The sequence below is a fragment of the Tachysurus vachellii genome, chromosome 2 (assembly GCF_030014155.1).
Source record: "Tachysurus vachellii isolate PV-2020 chromosome 2, HZAU_Pvac_v1, whole genome shotgun sequence".
Lineage (NCBI taxonomy): Eukaryota > Metazoa > Chordata > Actinopteri > Siluriformes > Bagridae > Tachysurus > Tachysurus vachellii.
In genome coordinates this window covers 18,398,386-18,412,146 of record NC_083461.1, presented here as the reverse complement: position 1 = coordinate 18,412,146, position 13,761 = coordinate 18,398,386, and the positions used below count along the sequence as shown (strand labels likewise).

The window sequence follows — 13,761 nt, the reverse complement described above, 5'->3', positions numbered from 1 at the left end:
CTGTTACTTTTGCACTGTGGATTCAGTACTATTCAGTACTATAGGTTTTAATTTAGATGTAATAACATAAATTCAGTGCTTTAGGTATAAATTGACACATATTACTGTTACTTTTGCACTGTGGATTCAGTACTATTGGTTTTAATTTAGGTGTAATAGCATGAATTCAGTACTGTAGGTGTTAATTTGAAACTATTAGTGTTTATTCAGTACTGTAGGTGATTTTATTAGCCTGTATAGTAGACCTAGTTTTGTGCATCTTATGTTTGATATCCTACATCCAGTTCTATAAACATTTTATTTATTCATTTATTTACTTACGTATTTATTTGAAAAGACCTTTGATTGCATTCACACCCTGACCACATACTGTAACATACTCCACACATGCTTTGGTTCTGAATGTTTAAGTAGGTTACAGTGGAGATGAAACACGCCTTCAGCTGCTACCCTCCAATCAAAGGGAGCGTTAAGATGCGCTCGCGTCAAAGGAGTGCAGCACAAGCAGACTTATTCCCCCGGGGAAAGTCACCCAGAGAAAGACAGAACGACAGATCTCTCAGTACAAGCGCTGTATTTATTTATTTATTTATTTGTTATTTATGCTTTTCTGTTCCGTGCGCGAGCGTTAACGCGCAGAGGTACTGCGGTCAGATATGGACCCGGAGACACTCAGCTTTTTTCGGCGGCGTTCACTTTCACGACGCATTAAAGTTAAATCAGTAACTTCTTGAACACAATGGCGTCCTTCAGTCTCCCTTCAGAGGGATGGCAAGTTCTCGCGGACCTCCGCCGGATCCTGGGAGACTCGCGCACAAACTTGTAGGCATGCTGTGGTGTGGTGTGGTGTGCGCTTTCCTCCTGTACTGTATGCGATGCTGCGAATCCGAACTGACAGAAAGTTTCAGCCTGAGTCGCGACGATGCGCCACTGGGAACGGGACCCGACGGTGAAAGGAACGGGACGGTTAGTGTTGATGGTGTCGGTGTAGACGGGAGGAGGAGGAGGAAGAGGAGCGCGGGAGACCGCGCGGTTGTGGACGGCACGATTAAGGAGAAAGAGTGGAGGGGCGCGCGCAGGCTTCCGCATGCGCTCATCATCGGCGTGAAGAAAGGCGGCACACGCGCGCTGCTCGAGTTCCTGAGGCTTCACCCGGACATCCGCGCGCTCGGAGCAGAGCCGCACTTCTTCGACAGGCATTACGCACGTGGCCTCACCTGGTACAGGTGAGAGAGACAGACAGACAGACAGACAGAGAGAGAGAGAGAGAGAGAGAGAGAGAGAGAGAGAGAGAGATTAATCAATTAATTAATCTTTACATGATTAATTCACACATGCAGTGTGAATTTATATTTAATTCCATTCACTAATAACCCCCCTACAGGGTGGGCAAAATGTTTTAGACATGGACTAGGTGCTAGGTTTTAGACGGGTGGGGTAGAATATTTTACACATGGACAGAAGGTTTGAGACCTGGGTTTAGGGTTTCAGTTAGGTGTTAGGTTGTAATATACAGTGATTTAGGTTAGGTGATTTACGCTAGCGTATGTCTATTCTTTCTCATGTTCGTAATTTATGTCATAGGCTGCTGGGGGATCTGCAGAGTAAGAATTTCATTGTATGGGGTAAGACGTAAGATGTGGGGTAGATAGAAGGGTTTAGACATGGGGAGGGTAGAAGGGGTTAGACATGGGGAGAGTAGAAGGGGTTAGACATGGGGAGGGTAGAAGGGTTTAGACATGGGTAGGGTAGAAGGGGTTAGACATGGGAAGGGTAGAAGGGGTTAGACATGGGGAGCGTAGAAGGGGTTAGACATGGGGAGGGTAGAAGGGGTTAGACATGGGGAGGGTAGAAGGGTTTAGACCTGGGGAGGGTAGAATGGGTTAGACATGGGGAGGGTAGAAGGGGTTAGACATGGGGAGGGTAGAAGGGTTTAGACCTGGGGAGGGTAGAATAGGTTAGACATGGGGAGGGTAGAAGGGTTTAGACATGGGGCGGGTAGAAGGGGTTAGACATGGGTAGGGTAGAAGGGTTTAGACATGGGGAGGGTAGAAGGGTTTAGACATGGGGAGGGTAGAAGGGGTTAGACATGGGGAGGGTAGAAGGGTTTAGACATGGGGAAAGGCAGATCTAACACCACCATTAGATGTCCATTGCAGGGCTGGACCAAAAATGCCCCAAATATATATCTTTTCTAGTAATTTTATGCTTCCCTGCTTATATGAGAACAATTTTTTTAATGTTTACAAAAAGATTAAATATTTGCTCTGTGGTCTGAACATTCCATTAAATTGCCTTATTACATACAGTATTCTCATGTATTTTAAACATCTTTACACTTACTGCATCGTTCATAATATAAAAGTTTATGTGCAGAATAGCTGAGTTGCTTTTTTATAGTTAACCGTACAGTTTTTTCTCTTATAAACAAAGCATTTAGTTCAGATACTATAACAAGACTGCAGCCATTATTAAATGATTTAATTCATGAAATATGGATGAATTGCATAGGAGTGCAGAGACCTGTTAGAGATGGGATTTTACCTCATAGCTGGGGTAGTTAGGCTCGATTTCACAGGTGCCATCTGCCCAGATTTATTGCGTCTCTCTTGTTAACTGGTCGCTTATGACACATTTTATTTAAAAATTGTTAGAACTTAAAAGTTTAAACATATTATTATGTTTGCATTAAAAGGCTAAGGTAGGACTGACAGTACTTCGAGTTTTCTTACAGTGAACACTGTAACTATAATTCAGCATTGTAAGGACTAATATAACACTTTCAGCATTCCTTCAGCACTGTAGGTGTTAATTAAACACCGTTGGTGTTTCTTCAGCATTGTGGGTTCTCCTGTGCACAGCAGGCCTGTATGCAGGGCCAAGATCTGACCTTGCTTTGGTTAAAAAGAGATACACCACCAGAGACTCAAGCATGTGAGCCAAACACTGATCCTGTATATCACGAGTCCAGCAGAGTTTGGTAATATTCCTGCTCATCCACACCTGATTCAGCTCACCATGTTAAATGACCAGGTTTTGGAGGTTTGTAAGAGCAGGATATTTGCTACACTGTTCTGAACTCCAGTTATATAGAGATCTATAGAGTTGAGCTCATCTGGTCCATATCGCAGGATTGACTTGAAACAGTAAATAACATTACATCAGCATCTATGAGAGACAGGAATAATCTCACCAGTATCAATCCTCAACACAGGATAAATTCTTAGCATTAATCATCTTTGGGGAAGATGTTAGATTACACAGAGCTTCCAACATTTCAGAGTCACAGAATCTGGATGATCAGGTTTATAGAATTTTCCATGATTATAACAGATCAAGGTTACAATTTTAAAATCTTATTGGGGGGAAAAAAGCTATTTCTTTTAAACCGTCTAGATTTTGTGAAGAGTTTCATTAAAATGAAATAAAGGGACATTGAATATTCAGTCAATAATCCATGCCAAAGAATTTTATAGCCTATTTAGCACCATAAATCTCTGGTTGTTTTGAGTTGACAAAACCTTATTAGCTCTTTGACTAATTGTTTTGTCAATTCTAATTCATCCATGATTGTAACTGATCCCCCATTAAACACAAACTGATGAACAAATCTCTCACAATCTTGTACATGTTTATTTTACACATCTTGTGATGCAGAGCTGTACTTTATTCTTACTATTGTTTTTTAATTCTTCCTTCGACAGCGACGCAGCAGACGATAAAATAAGGCATTCTGATACCATTCCAGCTAAACTGATCTATTATTGACTGACTGTTTAATACTTTTTGCTCTAATATTTATTATGGTCATAAGTACATGGGGTGTGTTTGATGTGAATACAGACACCCTCTGTGTCATACACAGAAGATCTATGAGCAGAGATGGGGCAGATTGTCATCTCCTCAGGAGCAGATGGACCCCACAGCATGGCCACACCACTTGACATTATAGTGAGCCTTGTCAATTGATCTTTAACCCAAGTCACTTTTTCCACTGGCGATAATGATGTGCGCCAGGCACTCCGTAAGATCAGGGGAGATTGCGACCAAGACAGCCTGCAGTGATCAAGCTACGGAGCAAAGCAGTCATTAATCATGTAACCAGGAGTAGATAAAAAACTATAGGTGCATAATCCAAGAGGGAAAAGGGCTATTGCAGGGCCTTTAAAAAAAAAAAAAACAAACAAAAAAGAAAACAACGGTAAAGATTGGATAAGATCGTAAATGAGACGGGGTGATAGATGAAGCTCTGAGCTTGCGGCCTGTTTCCAATCGATTGCCTTGGCTCTTGACCTTGAGCTTTATGTGAGCATGAATCCAGTGAGCTTTGGTCAGCGCAGATTCAGTTACAATTAGCAAGAGGCTTCATCCTGCTGAGGCATAAAACCACACACAGGCTACTGGCTCATGTTTCAACATGGCAACACTGTCACTTTCCTGTAAAGAAGCGATTTGCCAGAACGTTATCCTCAGCAGGGCATGATATTGGTACACCAGCCTGAAAACCTGCAGGGAAATTTAGTTTTTTGCTACATAGGCATTTAAGTGCATGTGTGTTCCCCCCCCTTAAATCAGCAGCATGATCCTGACAGAGTCTTAAAACACCCATACAGTAGGTGTACACTTTCTCTTTCGGTCCCCATCGATTATATTGATTTTGCCACACCGGATGCGCTGGGAAGTTTAACCTGTAAGACTGAGGCAGATAGTAAAAAGAGAACACATTTATTTGTCATTAAAATGTCTTTTCATTCTAATACACATGCATCATCACTTATCTGATGTCACTGCATTGTCTGAATTCATTTGTAATTCATAGAAATGAATAGAATTACACATTAATATGGAAATTTAAATTCATACCCATTATTTACAGGGGTGCATATAAACACATTTTTTACAGCTGCGGCATAATAATTGGTCGGTAATTCTGCGTGCTCTGTAATTGAGGAACGGCTATTTGATATTGCGTGACACAGGAAGTGAGATTTATTTCACATGAGCACCTCAATCTAGTTTAGTATTTCCTTCATGACTATTTGATAAGTCTGCGCTGGAGGCAATGCGAGTTGTTTGAGATTGTCATGAATTATTGATGCTTTCTCTACAACTATTTTCTGCATATTTACATCCAAATGGCTGCGTACCGGTCCTATGGTAAAAGTATTGGATTTGATTTGTGTTATAGAAAGTTTTATAGAAATGCATTTGTAGGGAAATGGAAACCCGTAGACGAACCAAAATTGAGTTCAAATGGCATCATTTGAATTTGACATTTAAATCATTCACGACCGAAGAATAGTTTATAATCAAGTTCAACATCAAACCAAAGCTGGACGATCTGTTAATGTGTTTGGCTGCTTTATGATATGTACAATTTATTATTCTAAACAAGACCTTTAATATGATGGCTAATATCTCCTAAGATGTGTATCCGTCCTGTGTGTATGAGGGGAGCAGGTGTGTTTGAAAGCAGGAATATGCCATAGTTCATGAAATTGCCATAAGGCCTAGACACTTGGTTTATAATTCAGCTCTCATTAGGTTCCTCACAGTGAGCAGGGGGGTGAGTGGGGGATGGGAGGGGTGTAATCTGCACCCCTCTATGATGATGGATGTCTATGGGAAGTGGACAGGGCAGAGTTACAATTGACTGGAACATTAATGGCCATCACACAACGAATTGGTTAGCTGGGACCAAACACACACACACACACACACACACATACAGTACACACACACACACATGCTTCACTGTCTGGCTGCATGTCTACACTTCATGTACTGACTGTGTGATGTCATATTAGTGCTTTCATGAACTTATTTATTTCATGATACCAAGTTTTCAGTATTGTATCGTTTACATCATTGTGTGTTTGCTAGTTAGTGATACTTCTTCTTCTTTTTTTTTTAAATTCCTTGAATCAGTTCTACATTCAAACAATAGAACAAATGACATCTCAACTACAGAAGTTATTACTACAATTTTCCAAATGATCCCTTGCAGTTTGCTGACGTTTTTTTCTCGGTACAGACGTATATAGCTATTTCATGATTAGTTTATATTCTGTTCAGAAATTCAACACCACAACTCCTATGTGACATTTTTGGGGTATGAAAGTAACATAGTAACAACAAACATAGAATGCAGTTCTTGTGTAAGAAGAAATTAGAAATTCCTGTCAGAGATGTAAGAAAATGTGACGTCTGAACAGAAGACAGACTAATTGGCTTGCGCGTGTGTGTGTGTGTGTGTGTGTGTATACACGGCAGGCAGCTGATGAGGCTGTGGAATGGCCCATCTCCACGCTCCACCTGCCCCCTCAAACCAGCTGAGACCCACATTACCATATACCCCCGTCCCGATCAATACCCCCGGCACCATTTGGTTTATTCAGAATACCTCAGAGAGAGCGCTCCAAACTGCAGCCTCAATTAGGAGCAACCTATCTGCTGGCTCCTCAGGGCTGATGGGATATCACACAGCACAAAGCAGTAATACAGTAAACAATGGGGAAGCTTCAGCACTTCTAGAGAAAGTACATCTTGCTCTGGGTGATGTGAAGAACTGTCAACATTGTGCCAAGTTTTAACAAACTATGTATTACTAATCCTCTGAGATCAGGCTTGCTGTCATCTTGGGCAACAGTAATTCAATTTATTAAAAAGTCAATACAAACAGATTTGTTTCAGAGGCTTGTTACACAATACAGGGAACGTGACATGGAGTTTAGACTCCATATGAACGTTTTCTCTACACGATGTTCACATGTCAAACTTCAACCCCGGAATCTATTGTACGAGGAGCTGCTCATAGTTTTTGAAGCTGCACCTTTCGACTGGCAGCTTGCTTCCTATCCCAGTCTTTCTCAGTTCAGTGTAAACAACTCACCGTGTGCTTAAGTGCTACCGACGTGCACGCTTTCCAATATATACAGTATACGCATACATGTACTTTAATGTATGGTCGCTTGTGTTATCTATAGGAATATAAAGTGAGCCGATGGTAGATGGGGTGGAGCAGGATGTCTTTGTGCAAAGAGTATGAACAGGTCGCTTCAATAGAAGAAGGTGAATAATTAATGGACAGCTCTAATAGACTTGCTGGCTCCATAATAAGCATAGGTAAACCTATGAGTGTTTAGGCTAAGTGCTTTCCCTGATGAAGTCACTGATACTGCAGTGTGGCTGAAGAATCGACTCAAGACCGCTGTATCGATAAGAGAAGGAATGCTGAGTGTTTTTCCTTTTACTTTTTTCTGGTCTGTAGTATTGGTTATTAGGCATTTGATTAAAATGTACTGACTTTGTCATGAATCATGTCGTATTGTTTCATGCTTTTTTTATGGTACACATTTCTATTTAGCACAGATATCAAAACACCAAAAAAACCTGTCATGATAAGATTTAAAAAAAAAAAAAGTGTGACTTCAATGTAGTCATTCTCTAAAGCAGGTGGATTGCAAGAGGATCATTAAGCCCAGAGGGCCTTCAAGGCACTTAAGCCAAATGAGTCCCATCTGCTGGCCAAAGTGAGAGAGAAGAGTAAGACATAAGCTCACACGTTCTTTTTTTTCTGCCTTATCTGCCTGTAACCCTCAGCTGATTGATGCATCCACATCTGCACCACTTGCAGCACTTCTCCTGTGCTTATGGAGTTGAGTTTGGAAAGCAGCAGAGTCTTCGTTCTCGTTTACAGCCAATAAGTAACACGGCCGGCCTGAGAACCCTTAGCTGATCGGCTGCAGGACAAAAAGCCTCGTCACCTCATCACCTCTTGTTCTGCCACCCCGATCTTTCCAACTAATAGTAGTAGTAGTAGTAGTAGTAGCCTTTATTGTCACTGGTCACAGGTACCAGCGAAATTAGCCATCAACCTGCCCATACATACAATACATACAATATGACAAGGGGGGGACAGGACAGGAAGACAGGGGATTGAAAAGAAATACAGCATAACATGAGGGAAGGGAGGAGAAAAAAAAAACAATCCACAGACTATGCTCCAGTGGGGAGTACAGTGTGGGAACAGGAAAAAAACACCTCAGCAACATAAGCACATAAACAGTACACCATAAACACACGACTTGCAACAGGGGAGGGGAGTGGGGGGGGGTAATCCAGCACAGGCAAGCAGCCATCAGGTCCTGCGGCATTTATCTTCTGCGCTGGTCACAGACCCGCTTGTCAGACTGGCGGTACAAAGCGGCGAAGGCGTGGGATGGGGGGTGGGGGGTGAGTGCATATCTTTATATATATATGTGTGTGTGTGTGTGTGTGTGTGTGTGTATGTATGTAAGTGTAGGCCTGGAGAGTCGTTGCTCCCGGCATCAAATCTTGGTGCCTCAGTCCGCAAGATTGTCATAGTGTTACACAGCAAATTGCCATGGAGATAACCTTGATTAGGTCCCAAAGAGAGTCACCAATCAGCAGGTGTCTGTAGAAGTGGGGAAAGGAACGCAAGAGCGTCTCGCTGCAGTGCTCTTCCAGGGGAATTGTTGTTCCAACAGCGGCCTTGGCCGAGGCCAGTGCTGGTTGAGGGGAGCCGAAAGCAGATAAGATTGGGATTGTTTGGTCTTGGGGCGAGTAGACGCATTCCAATTTACACGACTATTCTCTTAGTCCATTCTGGTCTCCATATCGATCCATTTTTCTTTCCAAGCAGTGAGCTTCTCCGTGATGTTAACCAAAACAGTATCCAAAGCAGTGAGCTTCATCGTGATGTTATCCATATTGCGGTTATTAGTCCCAGCCTCAGTGCTGACCGCTCTGCCCACTGCATCGATCATGACGGGCAGCTTTGGGAGATTTTGAACAGCTTTTACCGTTTTCTGATTCTCTCGATAACCCAGGGCAATGCCTAATCCAATCAGCAGAACTCCTGTTATCATGGTTCCGAATAGGTAGATATCTTCAGTGTCTTCCACGGAAAGAGGCGCCAGACACACGAACCGCCACTTCTCCCACGCGTCCATCGTATAGCCAGCTGCGAACGTTCCGGCAGGGCAGTCAGGTTCCCCTGAACCCAAGCTTCTCGTCGAGAAGATGGTGTCAATTGCATTGAGAGACCAGTTTATCAAATCCATGATATTATTTTAGTTTGGAGAGCAGTGCGGAGAGAGTCTCTCAAAGTATAAGACAGTAGACGAGACGAAAGAAGCAAAGCAGGGAAAGTAGAGGGGAGGAGAGGGAGAGAAAATGCCGCCTTCGTTGAGAGCCAGAGGTGGGAATACATGTCCCTAATACATATGCTGCAGGCCTGATGTGATTTATCCGATCAATACCGCATCGTGCAAAGTAATTCCAGGTGTTAGGGAAACAGATCTCAGAGCCTAGAGTACAAGGACGGGAGAATTAAAAAATAAATAAATAAATAGACAGACAGACAGACAGACAGACAGACAGACAGACAGACAGATAGATAGTAGATACTTTATTGATCCGAGAGGAAATTGAAATAAGTCAACTACCAATGTGTGTATATATATATGTCTCTAACACTTTTAATGAAATAAATTAGCTACTTTATGTAAACTAATTTATGGAAATATGGGCATTAAAAGCCATTTCCATTCTTGGGGATGATCCTGATTTCTGATTTTTTGTTCCTTAAGGTTAGAGTTATGGTTAAGAAAAAGTTCTTTAACGCTTTTTACCACTACACTGGTGACTCTGAGTGACTTTTCAATCAGATTGAACAAATTAATTATTTTATTGCCGTAAGTCTGATATAAATTTAATGAGGAAACCGATGGTGTTTACTTCTGTTCAGATAAATGTACACAGAATTTCAAACATAACAAACAAACATAGCACCTGAGGCATCTCCAAAAGCAGAGATCTGTTTGATATCACCATTTATTTTGAAGATATAAAAATTTGTGTATAAAAAAAACTACCAGGTTTTTGTTTCTTGGAACTTTTTTATGAAAACGTTTCCCCTAGTAGGCTAGATAAAAACAGAAATAAAAACCTACATTCATATGAGCCATTAAACACCGCTGTGAAGTGTGACACGTTAAAAAAGTTAATTGTTGAACATGGACATGACAAAACAGGCCCTAAATCAACCAATCACATTTTTTCTAACAGTGAAGCATGGAAATAAAGGGAATGTGAATGGAACAGGAATGTCTGTTAAGTATTTACTGCACAATCATGTTCATTAGAGAACATGGGGTTAAATATTAAAGCTCTGTTTCTTTTCGTTCTTCAGGAGCATGATGCCCAAGGCGCTGGATGGCCAGATTGTGATGGAGAAAACTCCACGTTACTTCGTTACAGCAGAGACACCAGCTCGTGTCCGTGCCATGTCAAGAGACGTGAAGTTGATCGTGGTGGTGCGTGACCCCGTGACCCGTGCCATCTCCGATTACACTCAGATCGCCTCCAAGACACCGGGCATCTCCAGCTTCGAAAGCCTGGCTTTTAAGAACAGATCGTCAGGTCAGGTGAACTCACTGTGGAGCCCACTGTACATCGGCTTGTACGCTCAGCATCTGGAGCACTGGCTCGCTTATTTCCCACTCTCTCAAATCCACTTTGTCCACGGCGAGCGTCTCGTTAGTGACCCGGCTTTTGAGCTGGGCCGTGTGCAGGACTTCCTGGGCTTGGAGCGCATTATCACGGACAAGCATTTCTACTTCAACAAGACCAAGGGCTTCCCATGTCTGAAGAAGGCAGAGGGCAGCGCTGAGCCACACTGCTTGGGCAAAACCAAAGGCAGGACACATGTGCGTGTCGAACCTGAGGTCGTTCACAACCTCAGGGATTTCTACCACCCGCACAATCTGAGGTTCTACCAAATGACTGGAATGGACTTCGGGTGGAAGTGATTTTTATTTTTTTTTGCTTTCTCAATCCAGACATCTCATTCATTCAGCACATGAAACTGTGGAGGGTATATTTGCTTTTCTGACTATATTTGTGATACAGTTAGTGAAACTCTGAGTGAGGTATGAGTTATGCACTATTATCAAGGGTAAAAGATTAAGTAAACAAGTTTGTATTTGGCTTTTTTAAAAAAGAAATGTTTTTCTTAAGGCGTCTCATGTGTCAGGCTTCAGAATGACGGAAAAAAAAGGTGAATATGAACACTTTAAGATCACAGCGGAAAGTGGAGCAGTGTTCAAACACCAGCCCTAAACATTAGAGTGGACGTCATTCGCAAAACGCCGTAAAACAAGTTGGACTGTAGGACTGGGTGACATTCTAAGTGAGGTTTTATGTGTGCACCATCAAGTGCAAAGTCTACTACTTTCCAGACAAACTGGAGCTGTGTTAAAAAAAAACAAAAAACTGGCTGGTTCACTGGCTATCCAAGGTAAGCTTCAGCCTTATGACCAAATGAGCCAAATGACCATTTTTATACTATTATTACATCACAGTTTTGTGACATGGAGTATCACAAGGAAGTAAAAGAAACCACACTTTTAACCTAAAATTTTTGCTATTTGAGATAAAATGTTTACATTGTTAGGAGAACAATTGTAAGTAAACTGACATCGGTGTTCAGCGATGGAGCTAATAGAAAGCATCATACATTATACATGCATACATTACACATGCGTTCATACATTATGCATAAATCAATAAGTAACATCACTCCCTTTGAAATACGGGAATATCAAAAGAAGCGGCCGGGCGGGACATGCTGATCTAGTCTTGCATAATGAAGTCTTTGTGTGGGATAAACAGAGCTAGTTTTCAACTTCCTGTGATTGATCGTATGGTTACAAGCTCACAAAGCCGACCCGTGTGTTGCTTGCATGAATTTGCACAAATTTTAAGAAAGCCTGTTCAGTTATTTTCAAACGGATGTGTTCATTTGTTATGCAATTTCGAAACCACAAACACATGGGGAAATAAATTTTTTATGAATAGTGTGTGAGTGTAAGCAAATTAAATTAACAGGGCCACACCGACACAACGCATCCTGAACTTCGGTCATTATTTATTCTTATTCTTTATTCTTACTCCTTGCAAAAAACACTTTTGGTCCATTGTGAATTTTAAACGTCCTTCTGGTCAAAGAGCACATGTAGCACAGTTGTACAATGAGATATAAATAAGAAGTAAATAATAAGCAAAAATGGACACTGGGTCATCTTAGTGCATACAGTCGACAGCATGACAAAAACATTAACACAGTGCCATCTTGTGGCCATTTAAGGATTTATCGCCTTTGGTCCCCTTTTATGGTCCATGAACTGTTAAGGAAAACGTGTGCAATAAACAAAACCTATTCCAGAATTACAAAAGGAAAGCTAACATACAGCACATGCACTGGTCACTTTATTAGGAACACCTGTACACCAGCTCGTTGATGCAGTGATCCAATCAGCAGCACAATGCACAATATCATGCAGATTCAGTTCAAGAGCTTCAAATTTGTGGATTTGAATATTTTAGTATTTTCAAAACTGTTCCTGGGATTTTTACTCGAAAGTTAAAAAATAAATAAATAAATAAAATAACAAAAACAACAAAAAACATGCATCGCGTGACAATTCTGTGAAATCAGACGAGAGGGCGTAAAAGAGGACGACTTGACTCGATCGAGCTGACAGCGAAAGCACTGTATATCAAATAATCACATACGTCAAAAACAACTGTACTGTACTGAGCGGAAAAATATCTCAGACTGCACAATATGTCAAACCTTGTTGCTAGGAAACGTGTGAAAATGATGGGATACATGAGAGCACATCAAGTTCTGTCAGTCAAGGACAGCAATCAGAAGCTCCAATGGACACAGACTCACCCAAACTGGACATGTGAAGACTGAAACACTGCCTGATCTTGTGTATACAAGGTGTAACGTGTTCCCAATAAAGTGGAAGTTCAAGTACATTAGGACAAAATTAAGCTAAAGTAAGGAGATATAAATAAAGAAATAAGCTCTGCTGTAACCTCACAAACACACACACACACACACACACACACACACATCCTGACTTATTCATATTGACTACATTTTTATTTTGCACTTTGCTTTTTGTTTTGTTTTGGTGTCACAGACTTCTCAACATCTGAATCGTTTTGGGAATGTAATTACGCAGACTTTATTGCATCATTTCAATTTATATTCAAGTCTCTGTACATGATAACAGTGATAGCATGGTGGAAAAACCCGGGGGAATTTCCTTCTCTATTTGAACCCTCAGGATGAACTTTGGAACTTTCAGATTCCAAACAGTTTTAAAACGTTTATTTTTACATGGTACACTGGTTACTATTTTCTCACCTATTTGTTCATTACCAAAATCGCACTCACAAGCCAGTTTCTATCACATCTACAATCTACAAGCAAGGGGAATGTGATGCTTCCTGTGATACACCATCCAGCCACCACAGATTTTTGAGTTCACAGACACCCATGATTGGCTCGTGTCCCTTTGATTGACAGGGGAGAGTGTAACTCCGGTCCCTCCCACTCAGAGAGCATGGCTTGATATAATATACTTATATTAAAGCTTTGCAGAGCCACATTTTTACTGAAATAAAATGACTGCACTCAATCTAAAGCATTAATTTTTCACATGAAGTAATATTAAATACAAATAAATATCTACCATCCTCAGTCAGTGTAGAAAAATAGTCACGACACTGATATAAAGCCTGTGTTACTAAACAAATCTGACACACATAGGAGTTATAAACCCAGCAAATTTAGTGTAAATAGATATTTTGTACTGAGCATGCTGTGGTTTAACAGAATCATGATCAGGATCACAAACCAATGTGAAAACCAGAAGATCC

The 13,761-nt window shown here is 41.2% G+C and overlaps 1 protein-coding gene across 1 annotated transcript; it reads left to right on the top strand.

Moving 5' to 3' along the window:
* The first annotated feature begins 535 nt into the window (after positions 1-535).
* On the top strand, positions 536-11,114 carry hs3st3l (heparan sulfate (glucosamine) 3-O-sulfotransferase 3-like). Its single transcript, XM_060861650.1, has 2 exons — positions 536-1,226; positions 10,217-11,114. The coding sequence occupies exons 1-2, from the start codon at positions 769-771 to the stop codon at positions 10,833-10,835; spliced, it is 1,077 nt and encodes a 358-aa protein (XP_060717633.1). The 5' UTR covers positions 536-768; the 3' UTR covers positions 10,836-11,114.
* Positions 11,115-13,761: the final 2,647 nt, after the last annotated feature.